General features: G+C 37.9%; 1 protein-coding gene across 1 annotated transcript in view; it reads right to left on the bottom strand.

Moving 5' to 3' along the window:
• The window catches only part of FBXO11 (F-box protein 11), a 73,699-nt gene extending 51,321 nt beyond the window's left edge, over positions 1–22,378 (bottom strand). The window contains exon 1 of the mRNA XM_063301772.1: positions 21,879–22,378. Within this exon, the coding sequence (XP_063157842.1) occupies positions 21,879–22,110 (232 nt within the window). The 5' untranslated portion in view covers positions 22,111–22,378. The remainder of the gene's footprint in view (positions 1–21,878) is intronic.
• Between the last annotated feature and the right edge of the window lie 2,666 nt (positions 22,379–25,044).

Here is a 25,044-nt window from a genome sequence, read left to right as displayed (position 1 = left end):
CCCTGGAGAACATGCTGATGCTAGGGAGAGTGGAAGGCAAAAGGAAGAGGGGCCGACCAAGGGCAAGATGGATAGATGATATTCTAGAGGTGATGGACTCGTCCCTGGGGGAGCTGGGGGTGTTGACGACCAACAGGAAGCTCTGGCATGGGCTGGTCCATGAAGTCACGAAGAGTCGGAAGCGACTGAACAAATAAATAACAACAACAACAAAATAACGCTTAGGGTCATCCAACACAGATTACAGCCCTACACACAGAGGGAGAGCTAGCTGTTCAGATTAATTTTAGAAAAAGCTGAGGAACAAGAGACATTACTGAGAAAGTCAAAGAGTACCAAAAAGAAGTCAATGTAATGCTTTATTAATTATGGAAAGGCTTTTGATTTTGTCCAGCCAAGAAAACAAAGAAATGGAACTCTAAACAAATCAACCCAGAGTTCTCACTAGAGGCACAAATGACTAGGCTCAACTTATCTTACTTTGGACACGTTATGTGAAGACTTAACTCTCTAGAGAAGGTTCTAACTCTGGGAAAGGTGAAAGGAAAGAAAAGAGGATGACCAGCAGCAAAGTGGATGGCTCAGCTACAGTGGCAATGGCTACACCATTGGAAGACCTGAAAGACCAGCTTAGGGACAGATTGTCATGGAGAAAATTTATCTATGCAGTAGTTAAGAGTTGACAATGACTTGATGGCACATAATCAATCAATTTGATTTTGTTGACCATGTCAAACTATGGAATGTTTTTAAGAAAATGGGAATCCCAAAACATCTTATTGTCCTCATGAGAAACCTATATACAGGTCAGGAAGCCATAGTCTGGATAGAACATTGTGAAATAAACTGGTTCCTGGTAAGCAAAGGAATGAGACAAGGCTGGTTACCCTCTCATTTATTCAACCCATAGGCTGAATATATATGAAGGGAGACTGGATTGGAAGAAAATTAGCATGGTTTTAAAATCAAATGGAGAAACATCAATAGCTTGTGCTCTGCTGATGATACTACTAAGGAAGCTGAAAATCCAAATGATCTGGAAGCTTTAGTAATTGTTTGAGTAGTGATGTTTTTGAACTTTGGTATTGTGGAAGACTCCTGAGAATACCACCGATAACCAAAAAACCCAAAGAAATTTATAATTAAGTAAATCAACCCAGAGTTCTCATTTCAGGCACAAATGATCAGGCTCAAATTATCATCCTTTGGACACATTATGTGAAGACCTAACTCTTTGGAGAAAGCTCTAATGTTCAGAAAGGTGGAAGGAGAGGGACGACGAGTATGACCAGCAGCAAGGTAGCTCAAATTATCATATTTTGGACAAACTATGTAAAGACCTATTTCTCCTTAGAAGTCTGTAATGTTAGAAAAGTTGGAAGGAAAAAGAAGAGGACAAACAGCAACAAAACAGATAGAGTTGATTACAGCAGCTATACCTGTTCCAATGAAAAACAGGAAGAGTCAGTCTATGGAGAGATCATGTTGGAGAAGATGTCATTCTAAAACACCATCAGACTCATAAACAGGATCATAAAGATATCTGATTTATTAAAGAATAGTATGCAGGATCACAAAGAAAGCTGAGAATGGAAAAAGCACGCCAAATGCAAACTAAAACCCCCTCGGTACAAACGAGATCCCTCCCCCCATAGGATCTTCCCAGGCTCACAATCCCAGGTGCTCCTAACGGCTTCTGATGGTCCGCGGGAAAAGACCTTGAGCAGAGCACATAACCCAAACACATTCCATTGAAATGAACACAGATACAGAGCTTGGCACAAGGTTTCACAGCAGCTCCCTCCCAACAGAAACGCGCGTCAGCACCATGGCATGTGAAACGTTACGATGTACAGCGCACATTGAAACAGTAAACATGACATACTGCCCCCCCAAAAGAAAGAAAGCATTTAAGGGGAAGGTTTTAATGGGTAAGCCAAATGGAAACGGTTAACTAAATCAGGAGCATTAACGTGGTGAGCAGGCACCCATTCAGGATGAGGAAAGTGTTTCCAGCGGATCAGGTACTGGAGGGTGCCCCGAAGCTTGCGAGAATCAATGACCTCCTTGACTTCAAAGTGCTGTTGCCCGTCAATCATGATCAGAGCAGGTGGAGGAGGTTAGGGATGCCAGCGGGAAGAGTGGTGGACAGGCTTGGGCTGCAATGGAAAACAGGGTGCAAGCGTTTCAAATTGTGAGGCAGGTCCAACTTAACAGTAACTGGATTGATAAGACCAACAATAGGGAAAGGACCAATAAACTTGGGAGCAAGCTTCTTCGAGGGCTGTGGGGACTTGATGAATTTGGTAGTAAGATAAACCTGATCCCCAATTTTGAAATCGTGTTGCAAAGAACGACGTTTGTCGGCTTGGAACTTGTAAGCAGCCTGGGCACCAGCCAAAGCCTGTTGAATCACCAACCAGGAATCAGCCAGCTTAACAGCCCAGTCAGAGGCAGAACAGGACTGGGGAGGGGTTTGTGGCAGCTCAGGGATGGGAACAAAGTCGTGACCAGAAACCACACGAAAAGGGGTCTGCCCAGTGTTCTGATGAACAGCATTGTTCTATCCATGTGGTCACTAAAAAACCAATAGTGACTTGATGGTACATAATCAAATCAGTTCAACTTTTACTTGCAAAAATACACTAACATTTAGAACTGTACAATTTGCAGATCATGTCCTAATAAGCAGTACACTTATTGTACAATTTATTTTAATAACTATTTACAAAATTACACCATTTTCATTTTAGCATGTTTTCATTCAAGATGCCACAAAAACATGTTCCATCATGTCATTGTTAACTCTTAGCAATAGTTCAATTCTGCAAAGTACTCATCTTAATACCATCAGGGTGCTCACACTATTTAAGTAAACATATATAGATCTAAAGACAATTTGCAAACTATACAATAAAATAAAGTAAAACATTAAAAACAGTGGATGCCTTAGTTAAAGTACTGACTTAAGAGACATCAAACCTGCAATAAATCTAATTGCAAACAATTGTCAAAATTGCTCACAATGCAGCTCCTATGATGTCAGGCACTGGTTGAGATCATTGGACAATGTCAACCTGCTTAGTAACTCTGAAGAATTCCTTTAGACAGTTTTCAGGAGAATTAACTATGGAGGAAACCTAATACTTCTTCTCCCTGGCTGCACTAGTATCAGCTTTATTATCAAACTGCAGTGTCCAGTTAGATTTGACCTAGACTTGAATCCTAGTTGCTCAAACAACTTGTCCTCATGTTTCCTTGCCCACAAATATTCCTTACTTGACCTATGTGAACCTACATGAGAATTCTGGCTGTAACTGCAGCAGCTTTAATCACACTACTGTAAATGAGATTCAATAAATGGGGTAGAAAAATTCAAGGACGTTTCCCTGTACTTTACTATTTCAAACTTAGTTTTTGGTTTCATAAGTCCATTAGCAAGTACACATAATCTTGCATCAGATTTTTATTTTGGAGATGTCAGAATACAATGTCAGTGAAAAAAAGCGGAACTCTGAAATTAATGATTGGGTGTCCAATGCAGTATATCTAGTTTTTTATGTTCCAAAAAACATATTAATGTACAATTAATTTCAGAATTGCTTTTGTTCTTTGTTTTCAATGTAACATATTGTTTTCTTTAAATGTTAACACTAAATAAAATCTAATTATTTTCCAAGACAACTGAAAATGTCCATACAAAAACTATGTATGAATTGGACGATAGAATTTTTTTACTATAATTTGTTGTAGTTTAAGTTATTTATAAGATATAAGGAATCAAATCTGCACATGTTATAAGCAATTATTTATGTATTTATTTTATATTTTGAAAAAATGGGGGTTGTTTCTTCCAATTTTTTTTTTGAAGAATCTAGAGTGTAATTATGCAGCTAAGACCCAAAATGCAATTCTGGAAATTCTTCATTGTAGCTAAAAATGAAATTTGCTACAGTTACTACATGAAAAATCAATTTCTGCCCTTTTTTTATCCCAGAGGATTTCATTATTTTACTGAATTCTTGGTAATTAAAATGTTTGTAATTATTTTATAAATCCTCCATTCACCTAATAAAGACATTTCTTAACATCAAAGAAGTATATTGTCACAGTAACTAAATATGACCTAAGTGAACACTGGCACTCTTAGAAATAATAGCAAAGTAAAAACATATTTCTAGCGACTTCTGTCTATATCACATATAAAATTACTAAAGAAAGCCAAGGTTCTGTTCATTCCTTTGTTAACTATGAATTAGAGTTACAAAACAGATAAACAAGAGGCAACTTTTAATAAATTTAACCCATAAGAAAATGAAAATGACGAATTCCAATATTCCAAAATTCATGGCTGTTACCAAAGTTATACTGACAGTATTTTAAATAACCATTTTTTTCTTAAAATATCAGAGACATTCCAAAATGCTTTATAAATTTATATAACCCAACAAATTTCAAATTCAATTTTAGTTAGGGAGACTGAAAAAAGAAAGTAACTCACTGTATTTTCTATATGTTCTACTGCAGTAATTCTCAAATTGTGATCCATAGAATTCAGTCAGGTGCACTATTTCAGAGTCCTATGTTCACTGTTTGGCCTTTTCCCTTCTAAGGGATGCTATAGAAACTTACTTAAAAGAGCTAGAAGGAGGAAGTCGTACATACTTTAAAAGAAACTATGTTACTTCAGGGATGATAGAAATATAAATCCCCACTCATTTGATTTGTCAGTACACGTAGTCCTTGCTTAACGACCATTTGTTCAGCGACTATTCAAAGTTATGACCAGTTCTCAACGTTACAGCTGTTAAAATGCTTCCACAGTCATGTGATCAAAATTTGGGCACTTGGCAGCCCACCCACATTTACAACCACAGGGTATGCTTCAACTACCCCCACCTACCTATCTCCCCCTCATCTCTGCCCTTTTGACTGCCCTGCACTCTGCTGCCCCTGCTGCCCTGCATTCTGCCACCCCACCTTGCTGCTCTGCACTCTGCCACCGCCGCCATACCCAACTGACCATCACCATCTTCTTCCTCCCACTACTGACAAGGTCCACCCAGCCTGGCCCTTTGCTAGGCAGCTGATGGCTGTATTCAGCTTCAGGAAGAAGGCCTCATGCAGCAAGCAGCTGCCTCACAAAGGGGCAAGCCAGATGCACCTTATCAGCAGGAGGAGGAGGAAGATGGCGAAGGTCAGCTGGGGGCAGCAGGGGTGTGGAGTGCAGGGCAGCAGGGCAGGTCAGAGTGCAGGGCAGCCAAAAGGGCAGAGATGGGAGGAGATAGTGGGTGGGGTGAGTTGTAGCAGAGGCAAGCACAGCAGGGCAGGGCAAGAAAAGCATCAGGTCCTTGCCTAACGATGGCATAGTCCTCGCTTAAGAACTGCAATCAGGACTACCGAAACTGCCATCGCTAAGCGGTGCGGTCATGTGATGTTTCACCTAATGACTGCATTGCTTAGCAATGGAAATTCCTGTCCCAATTAGGGTTGAGGATCACCTGTACATTTCTCTAAGCAAGAAACAGAGAAGAAGAACAATCTAGTTAATGTGTTGTGCATGATAATACATGTGGCTTGAGCCACTTATGATACTGGCTTTTTACATGCAGGGTAGAAATTTATAGGACAAGGTCTAATGACATGCATGCCTGCCAATATCTCTGAGACTACTAAGGATCTTTATTTATGTGGTCTTAGATTCCATAATGGAAGAAAGTAGTTAATAATACTAACAGTATAGATTTTAAAATACTAGACAAATGCTAGCATATATGTATGCTGAATATTCACCATGACAGGAAATATCCAATGCCTATATGTCATTCATTATTTATAAATCATCTTTTTTTATACACACAGTTCCACAAGTATCAATAACAACATATAAACTAAATTACACATAAAAAGTAAAGCAGCATCTTGTTAATTATAGGATAATGATTGGCTTATATAATATTCAATATAGTTGTTAAACCCCAACCCTGACTGAAAAATAATATTTGCACATCATACTTTCACTTCTGATGTTTTTCAAGCCAGTGACAGGTATACACGACACGTTAAACCATAAAATAATTAGGTCAGACAGTGGCCTACAATTAAGTAGCTCAGTAATTTATGTTCAATGTTACTGCCCCCCCAACTATGGCAGGGAAGGATTATTTAAAAAAGAAAACCTTAACTATGTTAAGAAGTTTTATAATAAACAATAGAAGCAACAGCTAAATATGCTTTTTTGCAGCCTGCTTGCATAACTGAGAACTGAGTTCAACAAACAAACAGCAACAATTCATTCAATTTAACAGTCTGAATACCTACAATTAACCAGTACCACCCCAGTAAAAATACATTTCTGTGACTTTGGCTTTCTTCTTACTAATGCACATACCAAGTTTTGTATTTGGCAACCTGCTTGAAAAAGAAAGCATACCACATGGAACATTACAACTCATGAACTCTAACTTTCTCAAAATTAAAAAACAGCACTTAAACCTAATAAATTCTCCCCAATTCTCCCTCCTCCTTTCTCCCTTTAATAAACTCCAGCCATGTCAAAAAGAATGGAGCTAATGTCTGCTGCTTTATTGGCTGGTAAGATTCTTTAAAACTCTGTGGCTTGAAGGAAAACAACAGGACAATACCTGAATGGTGAAACCTTTGAAACAATATAGAATGAAATCACATTTTGTCCCAAATCTGGAACAAAACTCAAGAAGAATATTGTTTTCTCCAAGCTTGGAACATCAAAAATGACTATTCTAAATTCAGAATGTTTTGACTTCCAAATATTTTGCACTCCATATATGCACATTGCTGTTGTTATTGCTTTAAACTAAAACTGTATTTTTTAAAGTAGCAGTGCTGCATGGCTCTGATTACTCCAAATACTAGGACTGTACTGGGCTTTGGATTCAAAGGGGGGGGGTGCGCTTTGGAGTGCACATGGGTGCACACTTCACGCATACTGCCAAATCCTTAAACCAAATGTGTCTTTTCCCAGGATCAAGTGGCAGCTGTGGAGGGCAGCCACACACAGCTGGTTTAAGGAGCTGCCAACAAGTACTAGATGGAAGCACTGGTGGAAGAAATAGAAGAGACTGATAGTTAAACCTTTACTTTGGAGTGCCTTCTGATGCTATTATAAAATCCACTGAAGATTACTATGAAAGAAAATAAGCTTAATTTACAGCAATATAAATGGATAAATGTTCCTCATTAGGATTTAATAGGGTACATCAGTAGTAATATTGCTAGTAATACTTTTGAAGCATTCAAGAAAACTATTAAATTATTTAACCACACCTCTACAATTTATTGATATAAACATCAAACCTTTTCAATAACTGAAGAGTTATTTTCTCAAGTATGCTGTCTATTGAGCATATACTGCATTGAACAGCAAGCTTCAGAGACTTTGCTTTCTCTGCTTAAGAAAAAGGTATAGTACCAATCCTTCCACTGGTTTACTGAAAGCAGTCTACCGAAGACAGTTAAAATCAAAAAAATCCTTAAATGGCTTAATTCTGACAATATTCAAATTCAGCCTTTGGCAATTAAAAAGAATTTTCATTAACTGTAAAAAGGCAGACACGATACTCTCTGCAAATCAAGTAGATTCAAAATTGGTATTGTTAAACAGAATGCTCTAATCTTAGAAGATACAATGGAGCATAGAGAGGTGGGTATTATAGGCAGTCCTTGTGTTATGATGGCAATTTGGACCACGATTGCCATCGCTAAGTGATGCAGTCATAAAGTATGATGTCATGTGACCACATCACTTAACAGCAACCCATGCAGTCCAGGTTGCTGTCGTAACCCCAAGACATGTGGGTCATTAAGCAGGAAGCAGTGGGAGTCCCAGGTAAGGAGCACAGGGGTGCCACGGGGGGGATTGGGGGAAGCCCTGGGAGGCATGGTGCAGGCCGCGTGTGAGTTAGGGGAGGGGTTGGTGTGGTATGGTGCAAGAGCAGGGAGGCAGAGGGAAGGTGGGTGTGGGTATGTACAAGTGCAGGGAGGCTGAGGGAAGGAGGGTACAGTACACAGGCTGGGGGGGGGAGGAACTTACAAGAGCGACTTGAGACCTTCCCTACTGGCTTTCCCATTGACTTTGCTTGTGGGAAGCCAGCAGGGAAGGTTGCAAATGGTGATCACATGACTGCAGGATACTGCAACCATCGTAAGTGCGAGCTGGTTGCCGAATACCCGAATTGCAATCAAGTGACCATGGGAGAACAGCGATGGCAGGAACTCTGAGGACCAGTCGTAATTACCACTCATTCAGCACCACTGCAACTTCGAACGGTCGCTGAATGAGTGGTTGGCAAGCAAGAACTATCTGTATTATGTTAAATAACTATGGTAAACTGATTGACCATAGAAGACTAGCATCTTGAGCAGGGTTTCTCAACCAGGGTTCTGTGAGAGGTCACTAGGGGTTCTTTGGGAGATCACAGTTTATTTTAAAAATTATTTCAAATTCAGGCAACTTTACATTAAAGAGGTAAGTTTCATTCTTTATTTTCAGTTTAGGAACACTGTTAATGCATATATACAGTTCTACACATGAAACAAATATAATAATTTTGTAACTTCTGGCCTATATTTGAGCTTGAATGTGCAAGGGTTTCCTGAGGCCTGAAAAATATTTCAAGGGTTCCTCCAGGGTCAAAAGGTTGAGAAAGCTGATCTTGAGTCTTCAAAAGAAACTACATACAGCTAGAAATTTCTAAACATTAAGCACCTAAGTTCTTTTGTACCCCTGTACCAACAAATACCAGAACATTGCACTGGCCCATTTTCCCTGTTTCTACTGCATTTTTTAATCTAGCACCAACCAACCTAGAACTTTCAATGTAGTTGTAACTTTCAAAAATTAGGAATAGTCTTGAACAGTTAGAAGTGGTACATTCCAGTGTTTTGCTATCTTTCTGTGACAATCCTTTCTCTTAAATTATTTGGCTATCTTGCATAGTTTTCACAAAAGAATGAACTATTCCCCTGAATCACTTTTAACTGCCCTATTAATATTGCATATTTTAGATGTCACTAAATTTCTAAATTTTAAAGAAGATACTGTAGGGTGCATATATCCTAAAAATATTTCAAATCCACAGCAATAAAGCTATAAATGAATTTGGGAAATTACATCAAATTTAATATATTTGTATGATTAAGATAAAATGCTGAACAATAAAAAAGAAATACTTTGCTAGAAAATATAGTACTTAACTAAAGAGTAGACCAGTTCTACACAATCAAGCTAGAATCGGTACTTTTCCTACCTTAATGAATCCTCCCATCATTAAGAATTTTAGAAATTGTATAAAGTTTTAAAATGTACTTATATTGTTCCAATACTATGGCTTCTAAATCATTGTCATGATTTTAAAATATATCATTTTCTTTTTCTTCCTTTTTTATTTTTCTATTAATCTTTTTTAAAAAAAATAAACAGACGAGAAAAGAAATTAAAAAGTTAATGCAAAGCTATAGTAGCAGTAAGTTGACAGAGAAATTGCAAACGTTGTACAGTTGCTGCTCATTATATCATTGATGAAGGATTAACCATAGAAAGCAGAATACACTGAGTTATTTTTAACGAAAAAGAAAAGGGTTTTACAGGTCTTTTTAAATCACTGAGCTGAATGCCAGTTCCACTATTTTATTATTTAAACATAAATCACCTAACCAAAAGAAAGAAAAAAAATCTACTAAAAACATTATTGAATATTTAGTTTCCAACATCCCTTTCATTGTACTCTGACTGATATACAATATTTATAAACATATAAATTTTCGTATATTTCTAACCTTTAATCAATTATTTTTCCCCTTAAAAACCATGCTCTACATGTTTAAATTTGCCTTGCTTTAAAAATGGACTTATTTAGTCAAAGTTCTATTGTGAACATATTGTTATTGGCATATATAAATACAATGAAATAAATAAATATATATTCTCCAAGAGGCAACGTAACTCTTTTCCAACGTTGTACTAAGTTTATCCTCATAGCCATCAACATGTATCTTAGTAAATTGTGATTTTTGTTGTTGATATGTACTGGAATTATGCCTAATAAAAAGTTTTGGTTTCAATTCAAATTCAGTTTCTAAACCCTCTGAAGAGTGTTGTGTATTTCTTGCCAGTATCTGGGTTTTTATACATGACCATCACATATGGTAAAATGTTCCTTCTGTATTATGGCATTTTCAATCATATAGTAATTAGATTGTAAGAATAGTAATCGTCTATCTTGACGATTATTACAGAAGTGTATACCATCTCTAAAACATTTTGTACTAGTTTTCTCTAAGATTGTATCTTGAGGTGAATTTTATTGTCTTGTTCCATAGTTCTTTCCATTGTTGTATTGTGATTGTTACTGTGAAGTTTTGCATCCATTTTATCATACAATTTTTTATTTGTTCTGTTGCAATGTCATATTTAAGTAACAGTTTGTATATATGCCCTAACGGACAGTCTTGACTCTATATAATTATTTCAAATTCTGTCATTTTTTTAGAAGCCCTCCCTCATTTTTGAGGCCAGTTTTTATTCTTCCAACAATCTGTAGGTACTATATTCCAGCCTTCACCAAATAATTCTTGCTGTATATTTAGTCTATTCATGGAATCTGAATAGACCATATCTGCACAAGTACTTGCACTTTTTTTTTTGTTTTTGCTATAGTTATCTCCAGCATAAACAGCATTTAAGGAAGAAGCTAGCAATGAAATTGCTGGACTTATTTTTTTCCTTCATAAAGTTCCAAACTTTTATGAAACTTTGTGTTACATACATCCTTTTACATTTTTGTCCTCCTTCATGTCCTGTACCACAGATATCTATGAAGCACATTAGCTAGGCCAGCTCTTTCCAATACTGACATTCTACTATTTGGAGATTTTATCCAGAAATAAAATCCCCTATATAGTACAGACTATTTGCTTTTTAATATACTCTGCTTTCTCTTCAGATCATATAAATCTTTCACCTTTTACTAAAAGACTTCATTTTTAACTTCTATATTTGAACAAAAAAAAAAAAAGGAAATACAGAATTGCAGCTGAAGATTTAAAGAAAACTACTGTATTCACAATGAATAACTAGGGATTTTGTACTAGTTGTTCAAAATTCTGTTTCAGACAAAAACAGATTTTTAATGCAAAATTCTTCCCTAGTCAGCTAACATACACAGACTTCAAACAGTCTGAACTTAAATACTCTTCCCTCATCAAAATGCTATGCACTTTTAATCAATATGGAAACAAACCAAAAAACTAAAAACACCAGACCCAACAAACTGCAAATATTAAAAATCATTACTTCCAATCATTACATAAACTTTCTTCATAGCAAGTACTAGGGCCTCAAATAGTACCACGGGCATCAGTGTACTGAGGGGTACCTCTCTTCTTACATACTTCCTTTTAAAAGTATTTAAATGTACTTAAATAAATTGGAAACTGGCATGCACCAAAGTTAGCTCCAGCATCCTTTTTTTTCCTTCAATAATGCCCTGGCACTATATAGTTGCACAGCCATTATTAGACAATAAAATAGGGCTCATTTCATCCTAATGCTTTGTTGAGAAATGTGGCTACCCATCCACCCTATAAATAAGTAAATAAATAAATAAATAAATAAAGGTAAGCTGACTGACTATGTCCTAACTCAGGGTTTCTCAATCAGGGTTCTGTGGAACCCTAGGGTTCTGTGAGATGTCACTAGAGGTTCCCTGAGAAATCACCATTTATTTAAAAAAATTATTTCAAATTTTGCAAACTTCATATTAAAGAGGTAAGTTTCATTCTTTTTTAGTTTAAGAACACTGTTAATGAATATATTCAGGCCTACACATGAAACAAATATAATAGTTTTGTAACTTCTTGCCTATATTTGAGCCTGAATGTGCAGGGGTTCCCCAAGGTCTGAAAAATATTTCAAGGGTTCCTCCAGGGTCAAAATGTTGAGAAAGGCTGTTCTAACTGATCAATCTATGGAAGGAGAACCTCGCAGCACAAGCCTTTCCTTTTTACTCTCTTCTGAGATTTTAAGCCAGCAGTAGCTGGACCACACCTGGGCTTAACTATAAGTGGAGGCCACTTTCGGTACATGGGTGCGAATATTGTGACGAGAGTTTGCAGTCATGTGGCATAGCAGAAGGAGAGAAGGATACAGGTGAGAGAAGAAACACCAGGACAAAGTTGGCTTGGTGCAGTGGGTAACTGATGATATGGGCAAAGCAGGTTCAGAATTCTGATACACAAGCAACTAAAAGCTGAGCAGAGTGGAGGAGCCCAGCAGTCACACCAACTCCTCCAGAAATGCTGACAACAGCCAGCTGGCAGTCCAAAATGATTTGCCAATCCACTATACCCACAGCGCCATCCCCACGCGTTGATACCACAACCCTAGCTTCATATTCAATAAATATTAGATACATACTAACTACATACATACGTAAACATCACAGACTAAGAAAGTATTATGGAAGGGGTATCTCTTTATCTGGCCAATGTAGTAAACATATAATACACGTATTTACTATGCTATATACCTATTTAATATAGTATCTTCTAAATGTATTATGCCCATGATTAGGCTATAAAACATTTTAATTAAACAGAATCTTTTATTTGCACATGACATCTTATTTCATTTTAAAAGAGAATGCAAGAAGATTATTATTTTTCTTACAACTCTACTATTAAATGGTATGAGTTATTTAAATTGTTTATTAATGTCCACAAACAAATGTTGAAAGCAAATGGGGAATTTTAAGGCAGAGACAAAGTATATAGTGTCAGATTTATTTTTAAGAGTTTGCTCAACTAAAAAGCAAACCTGGAAAAGAGTTTAATTACTTGATTAAAATTCTAAACTTTAAGCAACTTTCCATGTCTACCATAGTATGCCTTGGTTAAAATTTCAGATATGTCAATATTTCCAGAGAGTTGAATTTAATCAAAATTTGGGGTGTGCATTTTTTATTATACTGGTTGTATGTCAACCCTGATCCACTTGAAGCAATTATATGGATTATTTGAAATAACCCACCACCCACTTCAAAACATAATTCTGTTGAGCACAATAAATGGCAGCATAGGGAATTATGTAAAAGGTATATAAGTATGAAGAAAGCCTAATTTTGGATTTCACTAGTTGTCATTAACGCAACAATCTACGTTTATAAGATCATATCATAACTTGGATAACCACATTTTTGTAATTTCCCATATAACTGTTAGCTTAAAAGCAATACATATTGAATCAACATAGTTAACAAATAACACTACAGAAATCTCAAATTACATAGATGAGGAGAGTGGGGAATTAAAGACTTTTAATACCAAAATCTTGCATCTTATTTATTTTATATGTACCTATCACACTTACATTTAATATGAGCCTACATAGATTATGGAGGATTTATCACCTGTACCACATTCATTCATATATATTCTAAATCAGTGCATGGATTGAAACTCAGGTATACATTTCCCCCACTTTCCAAATATTCCAGCATAGTACCAATTTACATTTTAAAAGGTTATATAAATGATTTTTCCTGGAGATGAAAATGGAAACAAGATGGAATATATGGGAAAGTGACGAAGATCATAAATACATGGTTTCATATATCCCTAAATTTTGCCTATGCAGATATTTATGAAGGCAATTTCCAGTTTACAGTTAAGTTTTGATATCCAGTGAGGTAAATCAAAAAATCAAACATCAGAGTTTTTCAGGGCTTTAAATGAACATGTTTGTCTTTAACCAGATTCAAAAGCCCTGGGGCAGGATAAGCTAAGGCAGACTTTCCAAACCCAATGCCTTTCAGATATATTAAAGTTTATCCTTAGCTAACCTCATTACCATACATTAGAAAGTTACCAGGTTGGGAAAAATTAGCCAAACTTAATAAAGAAAAACATGGATTTAATTTTTGCCATCTTGCTCCAAATATTACTCAGAAAATCAATAGTCTTTAACAGTGATATCTGCAATCTTATGCTACTTTTGTCAAAACAATGAAAGCAGTTCCACCTTTTGGGGTATATCTACAACACACCAATACATATAGAAAAGAGGCAGGGCTTGCATTACAATACTGCTTTCATCAGTCTGACCCCCTTCGTATTCCTGGATTCTAGCTGACTCTTAAGTCTTATTGATTGGATTCAGTCATTCTATTTACCAAATATAACTGGGGCTGAGATTTTGATGTTGTAGGGAAGACTCAAAATGACATTAGTCCCATCCTACTCTTCAATAAGTAATTCATTGAGAAAGTCTCCCGCGTTAATCTTTGGGGTTAATTCTGAACACAGCCACATCCCCACTTGTAAGAGGGTGTGCACATTTATCTAACCACGTTATTCTAGTTTTTTATTTTCCCCCCTAAAAGATTTGTTTGTTTTTCAATTGAATTGTACAGCTTGTATATTATATTAAAGGTGGAAAAAATTCTGAAGTGATTTATCTTGGGTTTGATTTTTTTACATCTCAAAAACCTGGCATTTTAACAGGGGTATATAGACTTTTTATATCCACTGTATACACATTGTTACCCTTTATCATCCAAATTATTTGCTTTTTACAGAAAAGTAATTATCTAAGTAATTTGCTTTTGTGATATTTTATCAGACCGCGAAAACATCTCAGGCACTTATTTTTTAATCAAATTTTTGCTGCCTACTTTTATTATATTCAAAATCTGGGGGGAGGGGGGAAGCATTTTACAAGTACAGTTAGCTGTAATTTTTATCAGCCACTCTGAGTGACATATTCATGTTGGAAAAGCAGGCTATAATTTTTCATAATTGTATAGGATATGAAGTCCAGATTCCAATATAAAATAAAGTCTATATTGCCTGCCATCTTCTCCTAAGTACAGTCCACTTGTACTGTTGTCTGATAAAACTGTGCATTTTTCACATGCATTCTTTATGCTACTTTAGTAAAGCCTTTTGTTTCATGGGTCTCACATTTGTAGACTTGCTCTTCTATCATACTATAGAAATGGAGCCAAGGCCCAAGGATACAAGGTAGTGTATCCAGAAGCATACTGAACAGATGTCTTGTGCAGGTGTTTATTTTGTAATAAATTCTTATTACTTACGTATGTATTGGTTATATTCTGGAACATGTTGAAAACAGTTTTGTGGATTCCAAATCTGCCATAACTATGCTTTTACCACATATCTTTCATTCCACACAGTTACAGCTTTCTTAGAATCAGTGCAAAGCATGCATAACTGGAAGAAGTAAGGGCTAACTAAAAGTCATACATTATTTAAAACAAATACCCAAATGTTTCTAAAGAGGCAATTGTTATAGGACTGCACACCATCTACAATCCATTTACTCAGAAGTCAATTTCAGTGTATTCAACATACATCTAGAATTGCAGCTGGAATCTTACATACTATAGTACAATTATCAAAAGGTGTTAACAACAGATTCTCTTTTCCTATAAAGCCTTCACGTTCTGTTCCATCTGCTCTAGTTAGTTTTATATGTTGCTGTATTCTCCTAGCATCTGGAATAAGAGAACGATACACTTATCTGAACCCTTAAGTAATGACGTCAAAACCATTGCTTAAGAGCTAATTTTCAAAAGCCACAAATTCAAGTATTAAATGTTTTCAGCAGACTTATTCTCTTCTAAAGTTCATCTTTTATTCTCTATACCTAAGAAAAGCAATGAAAGCAGATAAAACACATATATTAATATAATCTTTAGAGTTAGTTTATTTCTTTATTAAATATTCATTTTCTAATTTAGGGGACATCTTATTAAAACTTTATAATTAATTAACAGTTAATAAATAATCTTTACATATTACGAATTTGCTAAGATAAGGGAATTTCAAATGTGTATTCTGGGAAACCAAGACATTCCTTGGAAAGTTTACAGAGGGTTCCACAGTAACATCACCAATAGCAGAGCTTCCCTGAAAAACTACAGCTACTGTGCATTTGGTTTCAAGTGAGTCAAATGTACATATATTCTGGAATTCACTGAAAGCAAAAACTAAAGGTCTTCAGTAGACAGCTCAAGTTTTTCTTCACCATCTCTCCCTCAAGGCATTTGCCCTTTCTAACAGGTCAGAATGGGCAAACACACTCCAGGTCCCTTCCGTTAAATGTTACCATCTACTGGGATCTAGGCAGTAGCTGCTCCTGCCCTTTGGAACATCCTTCCACATCAGATCTGGCAGGCACCTACCCTCCTAGCCTTCTGGAAAGCCCTGAAGACCTGGCTTTTCCCACAAGTGTTTGAGTAAGATGAGGCTAGAGCCCAGTAAAGTTGTTCATCGATGTTTGGGAGTGTGTTTTCTGGGGGCACTGGGAGTTTTTGTGATGGTTATTAGGTTTTTTTACTGTCTTTATTACTGTTTATAAGCTGCATAGGGTTATGGTGCATAAGATGGGTGTCTACTGTATATAGGTGAAATAAATAAATAAATCAAAGCCTGTTATTATTTTTGGGACCCAAATCCACAAAAACAGAAAACTGATCTGCCACATCAATAAATACTAAAAACTGGCACTAGAATAATTCCAACAATAATTTGTTTTAAAATTTGTATGGACATAATATAGACAACATTCCACATTTTAATCATTTATTTTATAATATACCAAACTTTGGGATGAGGTTTAATGAGAACTCTATATCAAACTACATATTTACTACCCCTATATATCCAATCTATGTATATGTTAAAATAATGTAAACTAACTCATATTATAAACCTCAAGGCATAATTAGTAAAACAATTCAGCAACAATTACTAGAAAAATATTTGAGATATTTGAATCTTGGCTTTTTAATGAGAGCAAGGAACTGCAATGCATGGAAGATTACACAGAATCTACTAGACTGGCATAAAGCTAAATATATAACATAAGCTACTAGTCTTTTTGACAGCTAGTTTCACAAAACATCTAAAACAGAAGTACGTTTGAGCTTCACAAACTACTATGTTAAAAAGGCCTATTTTTCTACATTCATGTACAGTGCAACAAAACATCTACAGCCAGAGCTTTATTTCACAGCTTTTACTTCCATTTCAGTTAATGATGTATATATGCATGAAGTTCTTGTTAAAAATACTGCTTAATTTTCACTTTTTAAATGAAATGTGTATTCAGGAAATCATTTTCCATGAAAGGACAGATGATACACACAGAAATTGATTTTTAAGTGCAGATCCTGGAAAATATATACAAATAACATCAACACTAATGAAAAAATACATTTTTGTCACTGTATTCACATATATGCAGTTTCCCCTCCATCAAATAGGTGATTATAGCTATTAGATAATATGGAAAAGACATAACTCATTACAGCATGCATTTTTATCTGAATTAGTAATTTTAAAAGTTTATTTAGTGCAGCTAACAAATACTTTTCAATTTATACACATCTGACTTCATGAACTTGTCTTCTAATTATTTTACTTTTGTTTTAGCATTGTGAAATGAGTATCATCATCTGGTAAACTGTGGAAGAGAACTTCTTCTTAGGCGCCATTACCAATTTTGCAGATAAATCTTAATATGAAGTCAAAGGGTTAGAATTAGGGTCACCATCAGAGGTGTTGGAGATCCACCCTCCTTTCAGCATATATTCTTATGTAAGTATCTGCAGAAACATTTTTAATACTGAAAATACATCACATATAGCATATGAAAGTTTTTGCATAAATTAAATCTGGATTCATTGTTGGTTTGGGAGGTATGCATGAAATGCAGATTGATCTGTAGCAAATTCTATCACATTGTTCCACTAGCCACCTATAGATTAGTTTATATGAATCATACTATGTCATACAAACAAAAGTGAACAAGATGCACTAGGCCAAAAAAATCTTAATATCAATACAAAGCAGAACTATGTTGAGATACAAAATTCATACAAATTATGTTTATATACTTATTTATTAAGTCAGCCAAATGCATTTTTAAAGATTTATATTCATGGTTGATGGTATAATTATTAGATTGGAATTAATTTTAAGAAATTAACTGGAGAATTTAGATAATACAATTATTTTAAGATGAAAGTTAAAAAGGCCAAATTTAAAAATCATTCCAAATTTTATTCTAACTATCACCACAACTCAGCAAAAGAGCTCCATGTGCAGAAACAAGTGTCAGCATGTATATTATTTGTTAAAACAAAAACTATTCATATGAGTATCAGAATGCATGCTGGAACATGCACTGAAACATGGAGGTCATCAGCCAACACTCCTTTAGCTGTATTGTTTTTGACTGTCTACACATAATTTATGTTAAAAGGCAATTAAATCAATAAATTGGGAGCATCTCGCAACACGTAAATACTGTCTAGAAGATAGCAAAGTAGCTATATTATAGAGAAATTGGGTTGTATGGGCATCCTTTTGTGAATTTGAACAACTGATGCTTATGTTAGCACTCTAAATCTCTAAAATAAAATACGTCAACATAGCACAGAAGCAATATTTTTTACATTTAACTTGATTTCCAAAAAAAATACTTCTCCATTATCATTCTTCCTTGTTTCAAGATAACTGGCCCAGGATATTTGAAAGACAGCTATTTATTTATTTATTTATTTATTTATTTATTTTTATTATTATTATTATTATTATGCACATTTCTATTACCGCCCATCTCTCTCCAAGAGGGGGGAGATAATGCACAATAAATAAGTAAAAGTCAGAAACATAGATTCAGTACTATATAATTCAGTTATGCTTTGGACAATACTAAAGATTTGCACATAGCTGCATTTTTTCAATAACCGCAGGCTACCTAGATTGAATGAATCTGTTCATCCTGAATCCAAATCATCACTATTTTTACAATGCATTGAGCAGGGGAATATATACTTCATCCCAATCCTGTCAACAAAGTAATTTAAATGATGAAATTATCATTGTCATTTGAACATTCAAACCAAGCTAACACAATAGTCTAAACAAAATTAAAAACAGGTCTAAATTTTAGATACACACCTCAGGCCAAAATCAGTTTTTTAAACTTTCATTTATACAATTTATTTCATTTTTATTTTATTTATTTTCTATCCCGTCTTTATTATTTTTTGTAAATAACTCAAGGCAGCGAACATACCTAATACTCCTTCCTCCTCCTATTTTCCCCACAACAACATCCCTGTGAGGTGAGCTGGGCTGAGAGTGACTGGCCCAAGGTCACCCAGCCGGCTTTCATGCCTAAGGCGGGACTAGAACTCCTGGTTTCTAGAATTGATTCTGGGCTATGATGTTGGTCTACAAATTTAGTAATTTCTTAATATATTACATGGGATATAATTGTCTTTATTCATCTCATTCTCTTTTAATAACTAAGTTATATAGGTTTGGGGAACAGATTGAATTTCTTAGATTCTTCCAATTCACAAGTCTTATTCGCTGAGTAAATATTCTTAAGGCAAATGTCTGAAAGATTTCAATAGGAATTTAAAATACTAGAAAAATCAGACATTAGAGTAAAACAGGAATATGCTATTACCTAAAGACTTTTAATGATAATAGATTAAAAACTTATTGAGGAAAATGTTACTCCTTCACTTTAAAGTTATAAATACTTTTTCATAAATTCACTACCCAAATGTTTCTCAAAAGTAAAATACAGGAGGTTCTCAAATCAATGAAATGCCTTTACTGTATAACACTTTTATTTGTTATAGTTTATCACTGATCTAGCTTCAGAAATTCTCCTTCATTTGACCTGCTGAGATTAACTAGCTATACTTCTGCTTGTGTTAGTTGCAGTATGACATAAACACAAGGATGTCACCCAACTTTAATGTGTTGTGTTAAAGGAAAAATAATTTCCAGAAGGAACAAGTCAGTACTGTTTGAATGCCACTTCTGAGATCTATTATCTAGTGCATTTATATTACAATTCTGAGTTAAGCAACAACCAAATAAAATATGTTACTTTAATTATATTTTTCACTTTTCACAAAATTTTGCTAAACTAACTAGAAACTATTATTACATAAATCCATATGCCAATGGAGTACATGAGAGCAAAAAGCCTACAATACATGATCTATGAAAAAAGGAAGGGATTTTCTATGTTTCAAATGGTACATTAAAAGATTAGTAATTATGTAATAGATATCAGAATTATTTTTAAGTTTTACACAAACCCCATAGCTGGGCAAAAAACATCACATCCTCTGAAAATAATCTGGTTCCTGCAACATTCTTGTTTGATTGGTTGAATGGGGGGAACAGACAGAGCCAAATTAAAAGCATCCTGGCATTCTTTCTGAACAAGTTCTAAGTTAACAATCCTTCAATTACACCTTTTCTTAAAAAAATATATATATATATATACCATATCACCATGTACTTCTTAAACCTAGCAATTTGTCCCTAGTGAATTAGCCTTACATACTCAAACAAAAGACATTCCTCTAACAACAGCTAGAGGTGTTTTATTAACTGACCAAAATCACAGGTCATTCTCCTTTTATCACGAGAAAGGTGTGACACCCAGTGCATAAAAAATTAAAATCCAACCCAATGGATAATACATGCAAAATGTCTCCTACGATCCCACCCCTGTTCTTCTCCTCTAGAAAATAACCCTGCGACAACAGCACACTAACACTGGGAGAGAAACCTAGCCAATTAATATGGCAACAGTTACGCAGCCTAGTGAGAAAATGATCACCCTCCTCCTCCTTTTCCAACACTTTCCCCCCGCCCCCGGACACCCAGATCTGGGTTTTATTTAATTTGCCCAGTGATCATGTAAACCTTCTACTAGAGAAAGAAGGAAAAGAGGAATCCCTTCCATGATTACATTTCCAATTCTTTCAAACAATGGTGCTTCTCTAATTAGCCTCAATCTAATATTTTTTATGCTAGGCCCCGAACCGACAAGCAGGGAACTGAAACCTTCACACGCGCGAAAAACACGAAGGTTTCTCTATCGCCACCCGCAGCAGCCTGACACCAGGAACAAATATTTGTGGGTTTTTATTTAGGCCAGTGTGTGAGAGTGGTGCGACAGACTGAAGGGGGCGAGAAGGGGAAAGAGAAGCAAGCAGATAAATAAATGGCCGATGATCTACCCCGACAAAAACGCCGCCTATGTAAGGATGAGGGTCTGCAATTCCTTTCTTTCATGCCACCCCTCCGAATTCCTCCCTATCTCCGATCGTTTTTTTTCCTTCGGGGTCCGGGTAACCAAAGCCATGCAAACTGCGCAGCAAAAACACTGGGGCAGGGCGAGGGTGGAGAGAGAGAGAGAGAGAGAGGGAGAGAGAGAGGAAGAGGAAGGGGAGGGGGTGAGAGAGCAGTTCTTGTCTCCATGAGACACCATTACAAAAAGAGAGAAAAACGGGGCGGGGGGGGGGGAAGAGCCGAGGAGGAGGAGAGGAATAAGAGAATAAAAGGAAAGGTGTCAACACAAGTTACTGGGATACACACCGTGTCCCGGACACAGGGGGAAGCTTTTCCCTCCCACGGCTAAAAAACCACCGGGGAGAAGATGGAACGAACCTGGGCCTCTTCGTCCTCTTGCTCTCCCTTTTTCTGTGTCTCTCCTTGGGGAACCGAAAGGAGGGTCTGTGCTCTCTATCCCCCCTCCCCCGAAAAGTACCTGAGAGGAACCCACAGTTAGTTTATCGGCAATTCAAACCCCAAGTAGGGCCCGAGCCAAACAAAGCGCGGCCTATGTCTCTAACAGGTCCTCGGAACGGGAAGAGCGTATCTTTGACTTGCAGGGGGGCTGGGGCTGCGAAAAGGAACCGCACCCGGTTCGCCGTCTCTCCTGCCCGCGCCCCTCCGCCGCCCTTGTCCTCGCCGCCCCTCCCTCCCTCTCTTACCCCGTTCCCCAGCGGCGATAGCGGCTGCTGCGGCGGCGGCAGCTACGGCGTTGTTGTTGTTCCTCTCCGGCGGCGGTGGCGGTGGAGGTGGCGGCGGCAGTTGCAGTGGTTGCTGCTGCTGCTGAGGCGGCTGAACAGGAGGAGGCGGTGGCGGCGGTGGCGGCGGCTGCTGCACCGGGCGCGGCCTGGACACTCGCCTGGGTCTCCTGTTGGCGGCTCGGACCGAGTTCATTTGCCGGTTCGGGCGGGGGGAGGAGAGGGGGTCGCTCCTCCGGCAACGAGACTTGGGGAGGGGAGGTGGGGGGGGTGGAGGAGGAGGAGAGGGGAAAGGAAGGCTCCCTGGCTGAGGAGACCGGCCCAGAGGAGCTCGCTCAGAGAAAAGGAAGGCGCCTCCTCCTATGCCTCCGTTGCCGCCCGGGTCTCTCCTCCGCCGGCGGCGGTTAACGAGGGGGATGCTCGTGCCGCTGGTGACCCCCTTCCCCCTGCTCGGGAGCTCGCGCTTTTCCCTCCCACCCCTCCCCAGCCCCCCCAAGAAGGTCTCTCTCAAGGGAGTCACCCACGGCCGGCCCGGCTTCGGCTTAAGCCCGTCGCCTCTCCGTGGCAGGAGGAGCCATGGACACTGCCAGAGAGAGACAGAGCGAGAGAGAGGGGGAGGAGGAAAAAAGCCCTCCCTCCCTCCGTCCCTCTCTACACTCTCACAACGGGCAAGGCGACAAGCCTTGGCTCACCCAATCCGCGCATCCCGCATGGAAGGGATGACGCCGCTTGGCCAATAGTGGCGAGGCTTGCATGTTCAGGCCGAGGGGCGGCTGGTACTGAGGAGGTGGAGAAAAAAAGGAGCGGAGAGGGAGGGAGGAGGCCAAGAGGAACTAGTGGGAGGAGAGATTGCGGGGTGGGGTGGCCGGAGGAGGCCGCAGGAAAAGGGGGTTGTATAAAAGGCTGAGAAGCGGGAGCCCAGCGAAATGTGGGGAAGGCTTGGGAGAGGGGTCTGTGGGGGAGGTTCGAGGCAAAAAAGGCTTTAATTTGTCCAGAGCTGAAGGATTCGATATTCAGGAAAGGGAAGGAGCAAATGGGGTTCAGTCTTAGAACTGGGCCAGAGGCACAAAGAGCTTTAAAATTGTCTTCCTGCCAGAGAAAGATGAGTGTTTCGTTTTTGGAGAAAGAATGGAAGTGAAGGAGTATCGGATGCCAGTAATGTAATGTATAAATGATTACCTCATCTCGAAAGAAATGATTAATCAGTTCCTGAGCGGGGAAGGTGGTGGAACCGAAAGGAAAGAGCAGGTCAGTTCTGAAAGAGGAGACTTGGTTTGACAGCTTGGCTCATCTGGGACCCTTCGGTTTTCAGGGAGGCTGAAAATACCTCAAGGAGCATAGATTAAAAGGGTAGGTATGAAACGATTTTGGGGAGATGGTCTGCATTCTTGGGGGGTGGGTATTCTTGATGTTTCTTGGTGGGTGGCTTCTTGCTCCTCTATTCTCTGCTGTTTGGAGAAATACTGTAGTTTGGAGTTGGTGGGCTTAGCCGTTCTCAGGAGGAGAGGCCAAGGTGATATATTTTGTGGGTTCAATCCCTCTTCTTAGGTGTTATTTCTGTTTTAAAATATCAGCGCTGGAAGCATAGTGTGGGGTGCATCAGACAGTAGGGTTTGTCCGGGCAATTTAAAATGCCTTTTTTTTAAAAGCTGCACACCTAGCAGTGGTGCTGTTAACATATTTAGCTGTTCAGATCCTCCTTAATCTGCTGGGCTAGAGAGCCTGCTCAGTTTTTGCCCTCTTGGACTAGAAATTTGCCTTGTGCTTATTGCATGTTTTTTTGGCAGATGCCCTTTTTATTCTCCTGACCATTTTTATCTTTCCAAATTGCTTTTATGAGTATGATTTTTGTTTTTCATTCTGCTTACTGACTTTATATCTTTCTACTTTATTTTCATGAATAATATATTTGTTTTAATGTATTCAATTGTAATTTATTTGTACCCCTACCCCTGCTAGCATAACTATTGTATATTACTCTGTATAAGTAGTATTGCATGAAAATCAACAAAGATTATTGTCCACAATGATTCAAGTTAAATACACAATGGTTTAAGCTAATTATACAATACTACTTATACAGTATTATATAATAATACTGTTCCATCTTACGTACAAATTTGACTTAAAGACAGACTTTGGGAACGGAACTCACTCTTAAACTGGGTACCACAGCCTATTTCATTGGGTGTAATTGTGGGGGCCCTGGATCTGGGGACTTTCAAACTTAATTTTGCATGGGATTGCATTTCCCCATTCGAGACTGGTGCACAATCTGGGGTCATCTTGGACTCACAGCTCCTGCTTGAAGAGTAGGTGTCAGCAGTACTCAAGAGGGCATTTGCACAGATTCATCAGGTGTACCAGTTGTGCCTGTTTTTGGATTGGGAGTCCCTCCAGACAGTTGCTCATGCCCTAGTCACCTCACGGCTGGACTATTGCAGTGCGCTGTACAGTACATGGGGTTGCCTTGGAGACCACTCAGAAGCTGCAGTGGTGTGGACACTGTTGGGCATGCCTCAATATGCCCACGTGACACCTCTGCTTTGAGGGACCACCTATCTCCCATGGTCTCCACCCATCCACTAAGACTGAGCGAAGTTGGTGCACTTCAGGTCTTGAACAAACAATGCCATTTGTTGTGACCCAGGAGATGTGCCTTCCTTGTCACAGCACCTGCCCTCTAGAATGATATTCTCGTCCAGAGATCTTTTTAATTCCCATCCTAATGATGTTTGAAGAGCCTTTTAAAATTTTGTTTGTGTATTTGTTTTGTTCTCCCAGGCCTTGGGGTTGAGTTGTGGGACCTGGGTGGTGGTGGTTGTGCAGTTTGTCTGGACACTTGGGCTCTTTTTATTGGTTTTTTATTGTTTTCCTATTTTAAGTATAAGCCACCCAGCATCATTCTGGAGTCAGCCAGCTTCTAAAGCTAAAGGCAGGCAGGCAGGCTAAATTAGCACTATTTGTATTCTGAATTAGAGTTATGATCAGGGTGGGTCAAAAAAAAGTCACAATGATGGCTGCAACCATGGAATTGAAGCCCCTCCCCCAATCTTTTATGTAAAATGGGAGGAATTTCAATTGCATAATCCCAGCCGCCATCTTGACTTTTTTGACATCCCCCCAGATG

This window comes from Candoia aspera, chromosome 1 (genome assembly GCF_035149785.1).
Source record: "Candoia aspera isolate rCanAsp1 chromosome 1, rCanAsp1.hap2, whole genome shotgun sequence".
Lineage (NCBI taxonomy): Eukaryota > Metazoa > Chordata > Lepidosauria > Squamata > Boidae > Candoia > Candoia aspera.
The sequence above is the reverse complement of the archived record's forward strand: the minus strand, read 5'-3'. Positions and strand labels throughout refer to the sequence as shown.